General features: G+C 42.7%; 1 protein-coding gene across 1 annotated transcript in view; it reads left to right on the forward strand.

Moving 5' to 3' along the window:
- IGSF5 (immunoglobulin superfamily member 5) overlaps window positions 1-18,705 on the forward strand; it is a 28,754-nt gene extending 10,049 nt beyond the window's left edge. The window contains exons 5-9 of the mRNA XM_041487780.1: window positions 3,518-3,646; window positions 4,124-4,148; window positions 8,150-8,262; window positions 9,480-9,556; window positions 17,787-18,705. Coding sequence (XP_041343714.1) covers window positions 3,518-3,646; window positions 4,124-4,148; window positions 8,150-8,262; window positions 9,480-9,556; window positions 17,787-17,855 — 413 coding nt within the window. The 3' untranslated portion in view covers window positions 17,856-18,705. The remainder of the gene's footprint in view (window positions 1-3,517; window positions 3,647-4,123; window positions 4,149-8,149; window positions 8,263-9,479; window positions 9,557-17,786) is intronic.
- Window positions 18,706-20,800: the final 2,095 nt, after the last annotated feature.

Genomic DNA, 20,800 nt, shown 5'->3' on the forward strand with positions numbered 1-20,800 from the left:
GATGTTTCCATAGCTACTCCCTATAAATCAGAAGAGGAGAAAAACAGATGTCATGAAGCACTATTAGTGTATAATTAGTGATTGTATAGGACCATCATTCATTTCTCTTTGGAAATACCATTGTGCAGCAGCAGCAGCAGGCACTCAAAATTTGACAGGATAGGAGAATCTGAAGTCTTTAAATGATTAGGATGAAATAAAAGCATGGCATTTATGACACAGGAAGGTATATAATGTATATATCACACTCAAAACCTAAGAGCTTGTCCCTGTTTTCATACACAGGCTCAGCCTTAGCTGGCTGTTGGGAAAGAGCACAACCAGCTTTAAGCACATAAGAAATCTTTCCCAAAATTACTGAAATATCAAGTTTCCCCTTCACTTAAAAGCTGGGGCAATCAAATTCCTCCTTGTTCTCTTAAGCAATACAAGAACTACTGAAAATCTGAGCCCTCTCCAGCCACCAGCCCCTGGTGAGGGAACGTCCCACCTTCCTGCACCTCTGGGTCAGTCTTTCCATACAAAGTGATGCATTTTCATGTCATTCACTCTTCCTACAGGGGTGTTTGGCTGAGCCTGAAATTTGGGAACTCCTACAGAGTTATGCCAGGAGATGCATTCACAGAGTTGTTACTTGGAATGGGATCCATGGTGGAGTTCCTTAGCTGGGTCCAAGCAGAAATTTGACCTGCAGAAATTGAGGAAAAAGAGTCCCCCATGAGCCTGGATGTCCTTTACTTTTGAACTCAACCAGAAAGCTCCAATATTGTATTTGCAAAGACCCCAGACAAAGGAAGGAATGATGAATCTGACTCCATGTTCTCAGAAGGCTAATTTATTTTAAGATACTATATTATATTAAAGAATACTAAACTATATTATACTAAAGAATTCAGAAAGGATACTTAGACAATGCTAAAAAGATAATAATGAAACTTGTGACTCTTTCCAGAGTCCTGACACAGCTTGGCACTGGTTGGCCAATGAGTCAAAATAATTCACAGCAGAAACTAATGAAACAATCACCTGTGGGTAAACAATCTCCAACCACATTCCAAAGGAGAAAAACTCAGGAGAAACAATGAGATAATACAATTTTCCTTTTTCTCTGAGGCTTCTCGGCTTCCCAGGAGAAAAATCCTGGGCAAAGGGATTTTTCCAGAAAATATGAGTGTGACACTCCAAAGTGTCCAAGGAGCCACATGCAGGTTTTTCCAGTCTCTCATTCCTCACTGGTCACCAGCACCTGCCTGGGAAAATCCTCTTTTCTGCAGACACTTTGTCAAAGTCAATGTTTGGACAACTTAGGGAGGAGCCAGAGGTCAGGATGGCAGCAGAGGATGGCCCTGTGGAATGAGGAAGTGGCTCTGTCCACATTAAACACTTCATGGAACTTGGTTTGGATTTCCTAAGAGACTCAGGGATTTAACTCCTTCACCCCTTCGTGCCCCTCCCTTGCAGCCCTGCTTGTGTGTTCACCTGACAGCTCCTCATTCACACCCAGCTCCAGTTTCTTCCTGCTTCCTCCTAAACTGCAGAGACACAAAAACGCTGAAGCTCTGGGTGTGTTTGTGTTGTACCCTGTCCTTCTGCCTGCAGCTCCATAAATATTTTGGCACATAACCTGACCCTGGCAGGGAGTGAAGCACCTTGGTGTGGCAGCCAGCAGGAATGGGCTGGTGCAGGTGTGTTTAGCTCCTCCCTTCTCACTAGGGTTAAGCTTTTCCCTCTAGCTAAATAGATGTCATTCATATTTTAGTCATCTTGAAATCCCCGTGGCATCTCTGTGGAACAAAATGTACTAAAATGTAGATATCTGTTGCAGTACTTCTAGATAAAAATACTATGAACAAGTTTATCATCAACTGATGGCAGCCTACAGGATTTACTGCTAATTTTCAGGTCACTGAGTGCTTGTTTTTTTTTCCTAATAGAAGAAATTCCAAACATGCTGGTTGAGCATTAGGATTAGAGAGGACTGGAACAAATTGCTTAATGATAGTGACCTGAGCTTTGGAAAATGCAGGTTCCTGGCAGAGGTTCAAGCTTTGTAGGAGGTTTTGGTAGTGTCTCTTTTCAGTCTGAAACCTCCAAACCCCAAACACACACCTAGGAAAATTTGTAGATGGAAAGGATTTAGTTTATTCCCTGCCACAGGTAAACCTGGCTCCCACATCAGGGGAATTGCCCTGACCTTGAGCAGCTCCCAGTCACCCTCATTCCTGTGGTGCCTCTTCCAGAGGCTGTGTGGCCATGGAGTTGTTAATTGGGACCTCAAATGAGGAAAAGGCAATCACAGACCCATGGGACAGAACTGTGCCAAATCTGCACATGTCTCACACCTGTAATTTGAATTGGAAGGTTGTTTCTAAACAGCTGCCAAAAGTGTTTTGGGGCTGCTTTCCAAAGGGAAACCAAACTGGAGGTGCTTCTGGAATGTTTGGTCAAACCAAGGGGCAGGATGATGTGACAAGCAGAACTGGTGTCTTCCTTGCACATCCAGCTGCCTGAGAAATGTTCCCCAGCGCTGGAAGTGTCCAAGGCCAGGGCTTGAAACAACCTGGGATGGTGGAAGGTGTCCCTGCCCGTGGCAGGGGGTGGAACTGAGTGGTCTTTGAGGTCTCTTCCAACCCAAATCATTCCATGATTCTGTAATTCTAAATGCAAGATATTTTTAAAATTCTGCACATGTGGGACCCTTGTTTGGTCATAGCAACTGATTTCAGCAAGGCATTGAATTATCCTTAAATCCCCTCATTTAACCCTGTAGATTACAGCAAAGATGAAGGAATCAGTTAAATGTGAGCATGCTGTAGAGAAGATGGGTCAGTAGCTGTGTGTTCTTCACTGGTTTTGCTCTTTGGTGCTCTTTAAGTGGGGAACAGGGGTCCCACCAAGAACATCCCGAAATCAAACACTTGTTGAAATCACTGAGAGAAATCCCAAGATGGAATTGATTAGAAAATAATTTTTTCCAGGCTAGAAATCACCAACTGTACTAATCACCTACAGCTGTTGCTGTGGTTTATGGGGAGAAATGGACATTTTTTTTTCAAAGCAGTTCACCTTATTAAAAAGGACACATACACATTTAATCAAATTAATTGTAACCCAAGATACCTATTTTCTCTCCACTGACAAGAGCAGCCAGGCAAGACACTCAATATCTGCAGTATGGAGACCTAAACTGAATCTTAAAACCTTTCCCCAGATGTCTCCAAAGGACTCTGGGATGCCCAGCATAATTATAAAATAAAGTTTGAAGGTTGCAACCCTGTGTTTTTTCAGAAGAGAAGTAGCACTGGGAGAAGCTACTACTGCAATAAAGGATTTTAATTCAGGAGTATTTTAAATTCTTGGGCACCATCCATAAATACAGAGTCTGTCAATTGGATAACACAGCCTCCTCGTTAAATATTCACCAAACACTTAATAGCATCTCCCAGAAAAGGTAAACATGCTGAAAAGGATGTTTTGAGGCTCTGATAGTCCAATGTTTCTCCATTTAATTTAACAGAAAATTATTACAGTGAAGACAACAGGAGCACGTGGGTTGTTGTACTTGCAGTTGTGCTTTCATTTCTTGGCATTGTCCTCCTGGTCGTTATTATTGTGGTTGCTGTGCGCTGCTGCCTGAAGAGGAGAGGTGAGTGAACCTTCACAGCTGGTCTAAACATTAAAAAGTGGCTTTGATTAGACATAAATCTACCTGTGTCAGCTCTGATGCTGCACAAAGACCTTAAGCAGAAGACTGAGCAGGCAGATCCTGCTCTTAACCATGACCTGTTTAAGATCCTCCTTAATTTCACCATCATGTTTCTCTCATGAATTTATTCCAATCAGTGTCAGCCCATCACACTAACTGCTAGGGGGTCATGTTTTTTGGGAGTACATTCACTTCTAAAGACATTTAAGTGTTCTTTATTGAAGAGTATTTTCAGTGCTGTGTACCTAATTCCAGTTTCCACGTAAGGTGCTCTACAGGGCTGCCCAGTTTTTCAAACAGGAGAGGTGCTCCTGTGGCAGCAGAAACTCAGGACACGCTCTTAGAGAACTTACAGAGGTTTTCAATTTTAATTTCCTGCACTTTAAACACTTTTTTTTTTTATTTTTTCATTTTTAGGGTCTACTTATCAAAATGAAATAAGGTAAGTCAGATGATGGAAAACTTTTCGTGGTGTTCGCTGGACTCTCTGAGGCTGCTGCAGGGTGGCAGGAGGGACGTGCCAGTGTCCTTGTCCTGGCATCCATCATCCCAGAACTGCCGGTGCTGCCGGGCTGGGTGAGCCTGTGGGACAGCAGAGGGATGGGGACAGCATCCAGGGAAGGGGACTGCCTTAGGGATGAAAGGCGAGCACCAGGGCTGGCAGCAGGCTGTGAGCGCTGAAAACCCCACGGAAACCCCAAAGCGCCGGAGCGGACAAACCCAGCCCTGTGAAGGGACAAAGCGAATTCCTCGGAGCCGGCTGTGCCCGCAGCTGTCCCGGGGAAGGCAGGGGAGGGTGGCCGGCCACCCGAGCCCGGCGGGCGATTGTCGCCGCCGCCACAGGATGTCACTGCCAGCCCGGCAGCGCGGCTGGCGCCGGGAGCGGCGAGCCCGGAGCGCGGCAGGCGAATTCCACCGGGTAAACGGGTAAAAAAGGGTTCAGAGGGCAGGTTCGGAGCAGATATTAAGAAGAAGAAGAAATTAAATATTGTATTTTAATAATGATAATACGTAATAGATATAATGTATATTATACAATGTATAATTATATATAATATAGAAGATGTAATATAGAACATAAAATAATATATATTTTATATATAATAATATATAATAATTATATAATATATAATATAAATGATATTAAAATATATATTATTGTATATAAAATAATATTATATATATAGATATAGATATATATTTTATATATCTATATAATAATATAATATTATCACAGAATGACCAGGTTGGAAGAGACCTTCAAGATCATCAAGTCCAACCCAGCCCCAAGAGCTCAGCTAAACCCTGGCCCCCAGTGCCACATCCAGGCTTTGTTAAACACACCCAGGGATGGAGATCACTGGCTGGGGCATATCCTTATCTGTGCATAATATTCTGTATTAAATACTAAGAAATTCTTGACTGGGAGGGTGGTGAGGCACTGGTACCTGTTGTCCAGAGATGATGTGACTCTCCATGCCTGGGGGTGTTCATTGGAGCAGCCTGGGATAGTGGAAGGTATCCATGCCCAGGAGCTTGCAGTGAGATGATCTTTAGGGTTTCTTCCAACTCAAGGTATTCTATAATAAAAATATAAGTATAATAACATTATATAATTATATAATATATAATAATAAAAATGCAAAAAATTAATAAAGCTACCCCATGGAATTTTAATTAAAAAATTAATAAAGCTGCTTGGAACAAGATGACCTTTAAGGTTTCTTCCAACCCGAGCTATTCTGTAATAAAAAATTAATATAATATATAATTATATTATATGATTATATAATTATATAGAATAAAAAAAGTCTAAAAATATTTTATAAAGTTGCCCCATGGATGAGTATCAACACCTCATCCAGTGATTTTCAGATGTGTTTCAGTACAAAGCTGTTGTTCCATTATTGCACTGAGATGGAAAACTTCAGAAATCATTAACTGGTGGCTCTCAGCATTAAGACCCTTTTTATCAGCACCTGTGACAGCCGTGGCAGTGGGGTTATTAATATTATTATTTATATTTAGGCAGCATTGTGAATTCATTCCCTGCCTACGCTTGTGGGGTTTTAAGTCCCCTTCCCTTAATGAGTTTGCAGAACGTTCCACCCCGCTGCCTGGCACGTCAGTAATTCCCAGTTTCATTAGCAGCCTCTTGTGGGGAAAGTTTGTGCAGGTCTGTTGACATATTTCCATTTGTAAAGCACTTTATTGATGGGAAACAAAATAAGGAAATTAGATACCCTCTGTTTTCTCCCAGGGAAATGATGCTTATTATGCTATGCCATACGTGTAAACTTCTGTGTGATTTCTTACTTTATGGGGCTAAATTCATCATGTTGCCAAGTGCAGCTATATAAATAGGGCAGGACTAACTCAGCAGGGATTGCTTGGATTCTGACTTGGTTCAGAATCCCAAAAACTTCCACAAGGATCAACCCTACAAAGGCAAAACCAGTTGAACATGCAGAGAAGGACCTGCCCCTGCCCAGCAGCGGGGTCTGTGTCCTTCCCAGACCTTGCTCTTGGGGATCTGCAGTGCTTCTTTCAGACAACCTGAACAGGTCCAGAAAAGGGCAAAACTTTCCTTTCCCTCTGTGTTTTTACATCTGGTCTGGGCAGAAACAATTCTACCTTCATGGCAGAAGCATGTTTTTAGCTCTCAGTATTACAAAGTTACTATTTCTCCATTAACTTCAGAGATGAGTCGTCTCACTGTGTTCACAATCCTTGCTTATACTTTAAAGTTAAAAAAACTTATTAACTTCAGAGATGAGTTGTGAACTGTGTTCACAATCCTTGCTTATACTTTAAAGTTAAAAAAACTGGGATGAGTTCAGGCTCTGAGGCTCAGTTTGGACTTGGAGATTCAGTGTTGATTTCAAGGTCTGAAAAGCAATGACCCTGAAATTATTAACAATCACAGATTTTTTAGGCTCAGTGTTTTTATCTCGGGGGGAACTTCCCTGCAGTAAAAAGGATGATGCTTGTCCAGATTTGGAAGCTGCATTGCTGTTGTAGCAAAGAAGTAGTGAGACCAAACACACACTGGTTTATTTCCCACCTTTATTTTTAACTTGGCTGGCTATCTTCCTATGCCTCCCACACACCTTTTCTTTTTTTTTAAATTTTTTAATTTTTTTTTGTAGCTGCTTTTTATTTGGCTACTCCACTGAGTTTGTTGGGATCTAAGGCTCAGATAAAAGAGACAGCACAGTGTCATGTAACATGTGGGGGTGGTAGCCCTAAACCATTGCTTTTGTCTTCTAGCAACCATGGCAGGGCTCTTAGTGGTGTCCAACCTGTTTATCTCCTAAAAAAGCCCCAGAGCTGAGAGCTGACTCACCAGGCTTGTCTGTGCATTAGTAACACTCCTCGGAAGCTCTGGGGGCTGCAAAGTGATTCCTACTAAATAAAAAAGAAGTAGAATTACAGAATCATGGAATCATTGAGGTTGGAAAAGACCTGCAAGGCCACCAAATCCCTGCTGTGCCCCATGGCCACCTTGTCCCCAGCCCAGAGCACTCAGTGCCACCTCCAGGGGACACCTGCAGGGATGGGCACTGCAAAGCTCCCTGGGCAGCCCCTGCCAAGGCCTGAGCACCCTTTCCATGGGCAAATTCCTGCTGCTGTCCCAGCTGAGCCTGCCCTGGCCCAGCCTGAGGCCATTCCCTCTGCTCCTGTCCCTGTTCCCTGGAGCAGAGCCCGAGCCCTCACTACAACTTTTGTACAAGGACATGCAGCAGGTTCCACAAACATCACCAACATCCCTTCCCACCAAAAATTCCTGGTTTTCCGCGGTGGATTTGTGTTTGCCACATCTCAAACCTACGCAGAGGTGGACCTGCAGACAGGTCCATGGTAGGAACAGATCAATAGTAGCATCTCTTCTGGCATAAGAATTTTGGGTGAAAAGGGCCATTCTCTCCCTGTGCAGCTGTGAGGGCACCGTTCTGCAAATTCAGAGATTTGTAACTTTAACCAAGGAGTTTCTCTCTGGTGTAAAGTAAATTTCAGAGTGAAAGATTAACTTCAGAGTGTACTGATGAATCCCTGGCTGTGGGGACGTGAGAGGACATGCTTTGGTTTTGCAGCTGGGCACCAGAATGATCAGTGTCATAAGTGACCTGGCTGGTGTTCCATTATTGGGCACCTAAATATCCTCAATTCAGAATCAGAGATCAAAATTAATTTTCTACAAAACCTACGATCTGGCACAGAGTCCACACTTCTTGAAGGTTGCCTTATTTTCATGGGTTTTCACATTGCAGCTGATGGAAACTTTCCAAACAGAATTCCATGGGCAATACTTCCATGATAATTGCTTGGAATGTTTTACATCTCTTTTTTGGGATGTGAGACATTTATTTCTTTCCCTCTCGTCTGCTACCCAAGAGTTCTCCCACCAGAAAGAACTTCTGATGACACCTTTTTGTTTTCTAGAAAAGTTTCAGCTGAGAAGAAAAAAGATGGTGATTTGGAAAACAGGCAGGGGAGTGGCAGTGAAAATCTGGGATACATTCCAGAGGAATTGTGGAACACAGAGCAAAGCCCAGGTGAGTCTAGGCTGCTGAATCACAGGTTGTCAAATTGCTTCTCAACATGGGCCTTTTGGACAACAGGTCAGGCAGTTAAAATTGTGAGTTTTCACAATATTTAGTGAAGGACTTGTGCTTTTCCTGGACCTCTCCAGAACATTTTTGATGTTTTAGAGGAAGATCCTCCAAAAATATTGTGGAAACACCCAAGTTCTTTGCAACTGAATTTAGATTTAGTCCTGGGTTTGTTTTTTGAAATGCCTTTGTTCTTCTAATTTTCTTCTGGGGCCCGATGTGGGAGGACTGGATTTTCATACAAGCAGCAATTTATGCAATATTTTGCAGTTGGTCTGTGAAAACAAAATAAAATCCACCACTGCCAACAAATACAAAAAAAAAAAAAATTAAAGGGAAAGAAAGAGAAGAAGGAAACAATAAAGGCAGTTAGTGAACTATTATTTTACTGATAATGACTAAGTTAGCATTATAAATTCTTGTCCTTAAGCACAAAGACTCTTCAAAAGCAAATGTAAATCTCCACCAAATCGTTACCTGCCACTTGCATTTATAACCACATTATTCTCAAAACATTTAATCAAATACTTAATGGCATAAAACTATTGTGCAGAGTCTGTAACCCAGGCACACATCCTTCCCTCTCTGACAAATAAGTGGTGAAGAAATAAGTACAGAGGAAAGATTTTGAGAGTACGTAGTTATAAAATGCAGGAGTTATAAAAAGTAAAAGGAAAATGAAGTGGATCTGGACAAATGTATTCCACAGAGTGGAATCTGAACTGGCTTTTTTCATATTTGTTGGTGTTCTGGGTTGACCTTGGCTAGTCACCTCCCTTCTCCACTAACCTGAGTGTCTCCAGGACTGTTTCCTTCACACTTTCTCTCTCCTCTTTCCCAGGTCCTGCTGTGCTGGGTGTTTTTTTACCTTTCCTTAAATAAGTTATGGCAGAGGTGCCACCAATGTCACAGCTCAGGCAGAGGACCCACCTGGAACTGCCTCTGTCTGACATTGAGGCCAGCTTCTGGTGTCACCTCACAGAAATCACCCTGCAAACTCCCCCAGTACAAAAATCTGGCCACGTTAGCCCAAAAAATTAGCCTTAGTTTTGCTCACAATATTAATATTATTAATTAATAATTAATATTATTAATATTAGCCATTGTGGTTCCTGCCATGGTGGACACTGAGTAACTAATCTTTTATATTCTTGTTGCAGGACTTTCCTCTTTCCCCCCAGTGTTTTCCAAGTTTGCTGGCCCTGATGACAATTTGCACATCAGTTCTGTACCAAAGGTAATGCTGATTCCTTGAATATCACAGCCTCTTTTTTTTCTTCTTCACAGAGTGTGTATTGTCCTAGAGCCAAACATAGATTTTGGGGAGGTAGACAATTAGAAGTCAATTACAGCTGTAATTGAGTAAGTGGAATGTCCTCTCAGCATTCTTGACTGCATTTTCCTTCAGACTTGAAGGAGATGTGGATCTAAGATGGAGGCACTGTGAAGGTGAGGTTTGAGGTACCTTTGCAGACAAAATCCAGTGTAGAGAGAGTAAATGAATGTGCATTTTCTCTGGATTATTTCTTGACTATATTTTCCAATATTCTAGAAGTTGCTTCCATCAGGAACTTTATATTGACCTTGAAACCTTTGTTATCTCAGCAGGAAGAGCTGGGAGGGAAGGCAAACACCCAACACCCAGTGCCCCCAGAGCTTTGCCCCTTTTCCATGGGGATAAAATGAAAAAAGAAGAGCTCAGTGTTTGCTCCTCCACTGGTTCCATTCTCAGTGGCCTCGTTCTGAAGGCTGGTGCTGCTCTCTCTCAGCTTCCAGCACAAGAGCAATGTGAATCTTAATTTATGCCATATTTTTATAAAATCCTTTTAGCACCTCTGGGATGGTTTTTGCCAATATTCCCTTGAGAAAGTGGCGGTGATGTGGTACTGAGTTCACTCCTCAACACAGTGATAACTCATTTATTTCTGAAGAGCTGCTTCAACGTGAACAATGCAGAAATCTGTCTTGGGGATGACACTGCACATAAATCACAGCAGAGTGTGTCAACTTCTTTTGGCACACAATGAAATTTAGGAAGCACTCAATCAACAATTAAAACAATGATCACATAATACCAGTACAAAATAACAGCAATGACACTGATACATTTGTGCCTGGTAGTTATGATGGTTGACATGAATTACTTGTCAAACAAAATACTGTTAAAGCAAAGCTGAAAAGTCTGCACAAAACAGTGGAGGCATCAGTGTAGATCTATAACCCCAAGCAACACTTTCAGACAGAGTTTGGAATGCTTGTGAACAGCATTATGGGGCTTTTATCAGCTCCTGCATACACAAATGAGGCCATCACAATATACTGAGGAGCCCTGCTCAAACTGAAAAATAGTTTGTCTTCACAAAGCCATTTTTACATTGCTAAATATTCCTCTAACACATGGAAAATGGTTATAAATAATTTTCACCTCTTGATTCTCTCTTGGTGTTTTTCAAGAATGTGTGTGCAGCTATTGATGCAGGTAGAAGCCACTGTGACAGAGTTTTTCTATTGTCCAGAGACAACTGGTTTAAAAATAATAAATATTTCAATTTTATGCTGTGTTCCTGTGATGGATTCAAAGTTTCCTTGGCCACTTGATCTCCTAGGCCACCTAACCCAGGATTTCATGTGGAGGCTGCACCTTTCATGTCTCAGATTGAATCAGGACAGTGAACATAAGCTGGGCTTCCAAGCATGTGGCACGTGGTGTCTGCTCTGACAGCCAGGAGAGGTTGCTGAGCACCCTGGACACATTTCAGGGCAGGACATTGACTCCAAGAGGCATCTGGATGTGGCACCAGGGGACATGGTTTAGGGGTGATGATGGTGGTGGTGATGGTGGATGATGGGACTGGATGATCTGAAGGTCTCTGTGATGACTGGGATTTGGTGGTTCTGGGATCCATTTGGGATCCATTTGGGCATTTCCCGGAGCCTGGGTGCTCATTGATGGTTCATGGGCACTGGTTGGGTGCTGTGGTGGCATTAAGGTATTTAGTGACATCTGAAAGGCATTGAATTTGGATGAAATAACCTTCAGAACCAGCTCCATCCACTATGAGAACAAGAATGTTGTGAGTGGGGACCATCAGGAATCTGGGTTCACTGTCCTGATTCAATCTGAGACATGAAAGGTGCAGCCTCCACATGAAATCCTGGGTTAGGTGGCCTAGGAGATCAAGTGGCCAGGGAAACTTTGAATCCATCACAGGAACACAGCATAAAATTGAAATATTTATGATTTTCAAACCAGTTGTCCCTGGACAATAGAAAAACTCTGTCACAGTGGCTTCTACCTGCATCAATAGCTGCACACACATTCTTGAAAAACACCAAGAGAGAATCAAGAGGTGAAAATTATTTATAACCATTTTCCATGTGTTAGAGGAATATTTAGCAATGTAAAAATGGCTTTGTGAAGACAAACTATTTTTCAGTTTGAGCAGGGCTCCTCAATATGTTGTAGTGGCCCCATTTGTGTATGCAGGAGATGATAAAAGGCTGCTGAAGTTTTACCCTAAATTGTGGATTTGCAGTCCCTGATTTAATTTTATCACAATAAATGCAAACAGAGTAAAACATTTCCCAGACAAAAAGTGTTTTCCTTTTACATTCACAACTTTCCCTGTTAACTGCATAATACAGGTTTTCTCACAAAGAGTGTTCCTGGATATATTCCAGTAAAGTTCAGTCACCACTGATGCCATTATATTGCCTAACAACCATTGCAGTGCTCTTTCATTGTATTTCCTGTCAAGTAGGTGAAATCAGATGTTCACTCATTTAGCTGTTTGCTGGCTAGTGCTGAATCAGACAATTTGTTCAGAAACCACCTGCCTTCCTGCCACCTTCCAAGCACAGAAAGTTGTGATTCTCAGTTGGCTTTCCCTGCCTGAGCACTGGAAACATTCCCAAAGGCTTTTCATCTTTGTTCTCCGGGACCTTTTAGTGAGAAATAGAGGGTTAAAAAAGCCAAAAAACAACAGGAGGAAGAAAAGTTATCCTGAGAATTTTTTCCATAGTGAAGGAGGTCAGGGAGGGATGGGCTCCAATAAATTACTTCTCTCTCCCTGGGTAATCAGGAAAAATGAGCAAAAGTCCTTGCAGTGCTTCTTTAGAGGTCAAGAAGAAGGAAGGGAAATCCAAAGCCTTCCTGACCAGCAGGAATTCCATCTACTGATGGAAAAATTGCAGACTGAAGATGTAAAACCTTATCTATTCCCGTTTCTCTGAGGGAAAGGGCTTCAAATTTGATCCCCTTTGTTCCATATGTAAAGTTACAATTTTAAATTATTTGGGAGATTGAAGGAGACTTCATATCACTGGTTTTGCTTCCTCAGGATTTGTTACCCATAGACCCAGCTGAGTACAAACCTGAAATCCCTGGTGTGTGTCGTAAAGGGTGACAACAGAAAAACACTGAGCTCAGCTTTTGGCCATTCAGACTCTTTGAATCAGAAACTAATGCAAAGCGTCCACAGAAGATAAATGCTGCCCAGTAATTGCACTGATCAATTCACAACCCGAACAAAAGGTTTGGCAAAGAACAAGGGAGGAAAATCAAAGGTGTGTGAGACATTTAAAAAATGATGAGTAACGAAGCAAATTATTGAGCTGAGGGAAAAATGACCAGCCACTGGAAGAGGAGGCCAGAAGCATCAGTCAGAGGTGCTGGAAGGTCTTCATTGTGATGATATTAACTGAGAAAAGGTCAAACTGAGAGCAGAGGTGCAGGCTTCTGTTTAATTGCAAATGTAGTTCCTGTCAGGGATGGGCGAGTGTGATCCTTGTTCCCAGTATCAGGGCTGAGCTGCCAGAAAAATCAGTTTTAGGGACCAGCATCCCACTCAGTCCCTGACCCACAGTGCTCCTTCCAAAACCCAAGAGCAGTGAGGGGGATCCCCTGCCTGGGATTTTGCAGATTTTGGGGCAGTGCCACCTCCAAGGAACTCTAAGTTCCCACAGAAGGAGCTCTGAGGACTGAACAACTTCCAGGATTGGGCAGTCTCCTAGATGAGCTTCATAATGAGCTCATTTAATATGCCATAAAGGTGTCTGTAATAAATCAGGAGCCCCTTTCCATGAGGGAGTGAATTCTCATTTCCAATGGGCCAGACTCATCCTTGCTGTGACTTCAGCACAGCCCCAGGAAGCTTCCACAGCCTCACTCCTCCTTCCCAGTCCAGAGTGAGTCATGGCTCCCTTAATGGGGAAGGATCTATTTTTCTTCTTAACTACTCCAAATGACACTCTATAAACTGGAAATATTATTTAGCTGTGCTTGTGGTTTTATACTGAGAAGGAAATGAATGATGAATTGCAGCTCCATTTATTGCCCCATATAGAACTGCTCCGACTCTGAGGGTTGTTGGAAAGAAAAATTAAGCTATCAAAATTGAATTAAAAGGTCAATAAATCGAAAAATAAATCGATGAAAGCAAACAATTTTGTCCCTGCTGATGAAATGGGCTGCAGATATGTCATGTTATGATATCCATTGGTTAGCATATCTTGATTAAGAGAGCAATAAATATTGATGATACAGATAAAGAAATGGCAGCTGCAGTTTACAGATTTTTTTTTCCCAAATGACTGTGGGAGAAGGGGAGGAGTTAAGGCATATGGGTGGGATCAACCCCTGAAGAAACAAGGGGGAATTTCCAGGCTATATTGGTGTGCAGGGAAATGTGCTGAGTGTTCAAAAAGGTGATAGGATGACACTGGTTTGTTACTTGAAGTAATAGTGTATCTGGTTTATTTTGTGGGTATCCACAATTTATGGGGGTGGGTGTTTTCCTGTAAAAGAAGTGAATTTAGAATCAAAATTGAAAACTAAGGGCAGGGGGAGAAATAACCTTCAGAACCAGAAAGCTGTGGCTTTGTCCCCCTGATTGTTTGTTCTGTTTTGTTAGCCCAGTGTGTGATGCATGCAGACACATTTGGGAGCACTCCTACCACATTAATGTCAGCACTTTGTTCTTGTGCAGCTGGACTTGAATATTTTTTGGCTGGCTAATGGCAAGCCTGCAGTTTGTCACACACTTCCACAGCATCGGTGTCTGAGGAGCTGCCATCCTTCACCTCAGTGCTGAGATCAGAGTCCTGTTCCACAGGGCCAGACGTGTGCTCATCATTCACATCATATCACACAGGCTGCAGAACTGACTGAAACGTGCTTGTAAGGGCAGAAATCCTTCTTTCATTGACTGAAGATCAGTATTCAAAACACCATGGAAGGATTCACCCCTGAAACCAGCTGATACACGCTCAGTTTACCTTCTGATTCATCCATGTCTTGCTAGCTCCCTTTTTGTCTGGCTGAAGAGCTGGAAGAGATGAAAAGATCTGTGCTGCATCTGTTTGCCCAAGCAAACCAACAAACTATGTGAAGCTTTTCCCAGTATTATAATCCTTTTACAGTAATCCCTGTGAAAAGGCACCCAAGGCAGATGATAAATCAACAGGCAGGCTTTGAAGCATGTGACTGTCAGATATCCATGGTTAACTGGATGCCAAGCTGACAGTACAAAGAGATTTAAAACTATGTAAAAGAAATGCTGATGTTAGCACATCCTTCCTGAAGGGGGGACCACCTCAGAAACTCACTCCTGTGATGTTGTGCTGTGCAGCAAGCCACTGGAGATGGTTTTTTTCCCTTCAGTCTGTAGGGTATAATGAGTTATGAAGCCCTTTTTCCTCAGACTAGGACTGGCAGGACTAGTAAAGCACTGAAATAATCCAAAGAGGAAAGAACTTTGAAATCAAAACCAAGCAGGGGCTGCAGCAGCTCCAGCAGATCAGGGTATAAATAGGAAGTGCTTGTTGTGGTCCTGCTCCTCTGCATTATTATTTGTAATGTGTTGTATGAGATCTTCCATTGCATTCAGAAAATGAGTTTTAGGTCGGTGACCAGCAGCCAGCAGCCTCTGTTTCAGTGAAGTGCAACCTCAGGAAGGCTTTGCTGCTTCAGAGAAAGCTTCCCAGAAAATGGGCCAGCACACAGCATGAGCTGATGGAAATTCATGAAATTATTCATTAATTGATACCGGAGCACAATAAGCATCAAGTAGAAGTAACTCTAAAGCAAATAACTCTGAGAGATGCAGCAGGGCAAGGGTGAACCCTTGTCAGCCCCACCCTGGGAGCAAACTCTGCTCAGGTCCTGCTTTGGTGGTGAGAAGTGCCATGACAGACAGGGCTGGATGCCTCATTCCTGAAGATGGGATTTTTAAAGAAAAAGAGTCCTGCTGGGGTTATCCTTTCCCCAGTGCTCTCACAGGGCTGCCTGGATCCAGCTGCTGCTTGTCCTCTGGCTCCCTGCTGTTCAGGATCATCTACAAACCTAAATCAGGGAATCTCAGAGTGGTTGGGGTTGGAAGGGATCTAAAAATCATCCAGTGCCACCCCTGCCGTGGCAGGGACACCTTTTCACTGTCCCAGGCTGCTCCAGCCCCAGTGTCCAACCTGGCCTTGGGCACTGCCAGGGATCCAGGGGCAGCCACAGCTGCTCTGGGAATTCCATCCAGCCCCTGCTACAGGGGCACAATCCCCCCTAAATCTCCTGTAGCATTGACCCCAAATTGCCCCAAAATTGTCTCTTTCCACAACACTGCTGGCTGAACTTTCTGATTTATATCTTTTTTTCCTTTAGCAAATCTGGTGCAATAGAATATTTTTCTGCAGCAAGTTCTGGGAAATATTCTCACCTCAGTATTTTGCTAAACATGGGATACAAACCATGACCTGTTTCAGGGAGTTTTAGAGACAGGTTGTTCTTGGGCCCCCTCTGAAACCTTCTGGTTACTCACTATGCTACTGGTTCTGTATCCTTTATTCTCACAGACCACAATATGTGGGAATATTTCCCTTCCGCAAATATAAAACTTGCCTTTGTCATTTTTTCAGATTTTTTTTTTCCCCATTCTATTTGAAAATTTGTTATTTTGGTGGGAGAGGTAATAGAGAGCTCCTCTGCTTAACACCACTGAGGTCTTTGGGCAAGAAATCAAAATGCAGCAGAGGGATCTTGGAAAAGGTCCTTGAACAGAGCCAGGCAGTGCTGTTACTTCCCAAAGTACCTCTCCTCTCTGCAAAAATAAACAGTAAAGAAGGGTAAATTTAGAAAACAGCAGCATGTTCTAGCAACAAGAAGGGATGGGAGGGTGGAGAAAGAGAGTTGTTTTTAAAACAGAAGGCAGCTGTCTCGTGAATGCTTCTAGGATAGTTAAATTTATCCCACAGCAGTGCTGGGGCTCATTAAATACCAGAGCCATGTTGTCCACATTTGTTATCTAACATTTGCCTCCATCTGTTATTCAATAATGTATATGTACCAAATGCATTATTGAAGATGTTTAATACTGGAAGAATACCAGAGCAATACAGACTGTACATGATTAATGCTCCAGAACAAACCTCAGGAAAATTGGTCAATAGTTAGAGAAACAAGTTTGCCTTGATGAAACATTTCACTGAGAAAAACAGTGAAATTCCCATTAATTTCCAAGGGGTTGAGACAAGGTGAGGAATTACAGGGAGGAGGTGTTGATACTACATTTAAAAATCCACAGGTTTTTGTTACTCAGATGCATTTGAGAGCGAATTTTTCCTTGTCTTTTCCTCTGCAGTGATGTTTTGTAAAAGCACAGGAGTAATTAGGACTGGAGATGCACCTGCACTTGTTTCAGATGAGGAGGAGCTTTCCAAGGCTGCTGAGCTTTTGCCCTGCTCCGATCCCACCGGGGGCAGTGTGAGAACAGGCTGCAGCCAGTGGTAGTGGAATCCTGGCAGTCTTGGGAAGTTTAAAAACAGCCTGGCTTGGATAAACACCGAGATGCTGAGAGCGATCTTCCAGCCATGTGAAATGCTGCTGTGCTGTGATTTCTAATGGAATATTCAGATTTTTTACAGCTTAACAGTCTCATTTAAGAGAACCAGAGGAGAAACACCCAACAGAGGACACAGCCTCAGCTACTTCAGGGAAGGTGTAGGTTGGATATTAGGAAAAAAAAATTTCACCAAAAGAATAACAAAGTACTGGAATGCTCTTCCCAGGGAGGTGGTGGAATCACCATCTCTGGATGTGTTTAAAACAGGCTGGACATGGCACTTGGTGCTGTAGTGTGGATTCTGAGTTGAGGTGTTAGGACATTGGTTGGACTCGATGATCTTAGAGGTCTCTTCCAACCTCGTTATTCTGTGATGCTGTGATCACCTTTTGCTTAAGAGCACACAGACTGCAGGGGCCACAAGAAGTTCTCAGGCAGCGTAAAACCAGCTCGTGAATTCCCAGAAGTGTTGCATGTGAAGCTTTTGTTTCGTTCTGCTTCTCGTGCTTTCCTTTGTGTTTGGATTTTGAGTGGGCTGCTGGTGATAGGTTTCGTTGGCAGGTAACCTCCTGAGACCCACTGTGGGACTGCTTTTCTGGGATCTCTTTTAGTTCTCTCACTGGTTTTGCTCTCCCCTAGGTGCGACCTCAAAGGCGTCCTGATTATCTGATCAGCCCAAAGAAAATCAGGAATGTGACACTCGTGTAGGATGTACTTCTCCAAGAAGTTGCTTTTTTACGTGTTTGGATGCCTTCATGCAATGGAAAAAAAGTTAAAACCAGTTCTCTCAGTTTAACTTATAAGTTATTTTCTTTCTTTTATTTTTTTTTCCTCATGCAATGAAATAAAATTGCAACCTTTATAATGCAGCATGTGATATCACAGCAAAATAATGGACAAAAATGACATCAGTAGACTGCCCTAATTTCCAAGACAATGAATTTGATGGGACTGTGGAAGAAGAATCCATGTCTTGGGTCCCAAGGAAATCAGCAAAACTGTCAGACAGGAATGTTATGTTACAGCAAGATCAAGGACTGGAAATGCAAGATATTTATTATTTCAGAAAAACTGGTTAATAATAATAATGGTTAATACAATATCTATGCTTTAAAACACATTTTATGTACAGCTGATCATCTTGAGCTTTCAGATCAACAACATTTTTCCATTCCTATTCTGTAATAAAATCAAGGGAAGTTTTCATGGGGGCTGCTTCAAAATTTCTAACAAAACTATCTTTGGATCAGAAATGACATTTCTCCATTTCAATACATTATTTTATAAGAAGTATTTGCCTTAAAATTCCATTTCAAAATAAAACCCAATCACCCGTGTGCCAAAAAAATCCTTTTTTAAGAAAATTGAAATTCAAATATCTTAAGTTGAAAAATGTAGATTTGAAACTCTTGACTTTGAAGAGTTGTTGCTTGAATGTTTTATGTCTCTGTTCTACTTATGGGAGGGGTTGTGTCACTGCAATGGTGGCTTCTGCAATTCAATTTGCACAGTGTTTTTTCCTCAGGGATACAGTTGATAATGACCATGGGAAATGCACTTTAACAAAGCAGCTTCTCAGCAGAGCAGATCCAGCACATGGACTGTATCTAAAATTAATTAAATATTTTGTCTGAAATGTTCTATTTCACAATAAAAAAGTTCAAGCTTATTATTTTATATTTTTCTTTTACAAAATGGCAAACTTCTTCCAGAAAAACAAGATATTTTCAGTGTACTCTTCTTCCTTCCCACTCAAAGAATTCTGAATTATTCAGTGTGTCTCACGTTAATCTTTGGTACAAACGTGCTCTTGAAAGAAGCCCTTGCTTCAAACCCTTCCAGTGACACTCTGTGCAACAAAACTGGGGAATTTGAAACCTGAACTCAGGAAGGAGAAGTTGTTTTTCACGTTTAGCATTTGGTATCTCCTTAACTCGTGCCAGATTTTGTGTGCTGGTGGCATTTTCAGCCAGTCTGTCTGAACAAGTGCAAGGTCTGCCGTGTGCTGTTTGTACACAAAGCTGTTTCAAACTCTGACCGTCTACTGCCTTTCTATCTTGTTTGCCTAAGGAGGGGCTTGGAAATGAATTTTATAATGTTACACAGGCAAAAATATAAGCAATTTACATTGTGGCATATTGACATTTTCCTTGAAAATATCCTTATTTTGAATTAACCACTCGTGTTGAAAAACATCTACCTTATTCTGATACAAGGATTCCTATTGCTGACATTTACTTGTTACCACTGTAGCTGAAAGCAACCTAAACACAACCAAAAATCCACTTTATTAGAGGAATGTCTGCTGCATGAGAGAGGGGAGCCCAGAGTAACACCAGCCTGGGACTTGAGGGGGTAAAAACCATGGAGATTTGGCTTTCTGTTCATGTGCATTGTTAACAAGGTCTGCTGGTTGTCAGAAAAGTAAAAATAATCTCTGAACTCTGTGGAGTTTCCCAGTAGAAAGTGTTGATTCTTTGGGATATATTTTGCAAAGGGTTCACGTTGTACTCCTTTGTTTATCTCCAGGCCCTTATTTTCAAGCTTAGCTTTGGTATTTTTTGGTGTCATGGCAAAGCAGCCAAGCTAGGACTGAAGAAAACCTTTTCTCCACTTAATCTGAATCCTTCCACATTAATCAAACACATTTCTGTGTTGATGCCGTGGGCCAGAGGACACAAAATGTGTCAGAAACAAGGAGATTTCTGTGCTGGGGAGTCCCCACTGAGATTCCCAGGCTGTGCTTCCAGGTGCTCAAGGCTCTGCAGACGATGCCAGCAGTGCTCCCAAAATTGGTTTGCAGGCTGTGGCTGGGCCAAAGGCTCCCTGGCACTCCTGATGAGTGAACAGGCTGAGAAGAGAAGGTTGTGATGCCTTGTGCAGGCTGTCCCTGCTCTGTGCACAGAGCTCACCATCCCATCATGTGAAGCCCAGACCCACACACTTAAACAGCACAGGACCTGAAAAACATAAAAGCTCAAACCTGAGGCATCAGTTGGAGACTTCACAGCAGCCTTCCAGTACCTGAAGAGGGGCTCCAAGGGGTCTGGAAGGGATGCTTCATCAGGAATTATAGTGACAGGACAAGGGGGAATGGCTTCAAACTGACAGAGAGCAGTTTGATGGGATATTGGGAAGCAGTTGTTCCCTGGGAGGGTGGGGAGGCACTTGGAACTGGTTTCCCAGAGCAGCTGTGGCTGCCCCTGGATCCCTAGAAGTGTCCCAGGCCAGGTTTACATTGGGCCTTGGAGCAGCCTGGCACAGTGGAAGGTGTCCCTGCCCATGCTAGGGGGTGGCAGTGAATGATTTTTAAAGTCCCTTCCAACCCAAACTATTTTGGGATTCTTAGTGAAGCCCCAAAGCTGGGAACCACGTGGGAGCCCCTTCCTTGCTGCCAGCTCCGAGCTGCCTCAGTCAGACATCAGGGACAGCCCAGACAGGTCACCTTCCAGCTGTGCATCCTGCCTGGCAGCTGGAAAAGTGCTCCAAGGTGCCACACTCTCCTCAGGAACCACCAGAAAAATGCCCCTGGACATCCCACAGCAGCAGGAGGAATTAACAGCCCCTGCCTGCACCTCTCACCCACTCAAGCAAACAAAGCTTTTTGCACAAACAGGTACCACAGCCATGGAAACTGCACATTAACCAGAGGC

This window comes from Pyrgilauda ruficollis, unplaced genomic scaffold (assembly GCF_017590135.1).
Source record: "Pyrgilauda ruficollis isolate IOZ18807 unplaced genomic scaffold, ASM1759013v1 scaffold84, whole genome shotgun sequence".
NCBI lineage: Eukaryota > Metazoa > Chordata > Aves > Passeriformes > Passeridae > Pyrgilauda > Pyrgilauda ruficollis.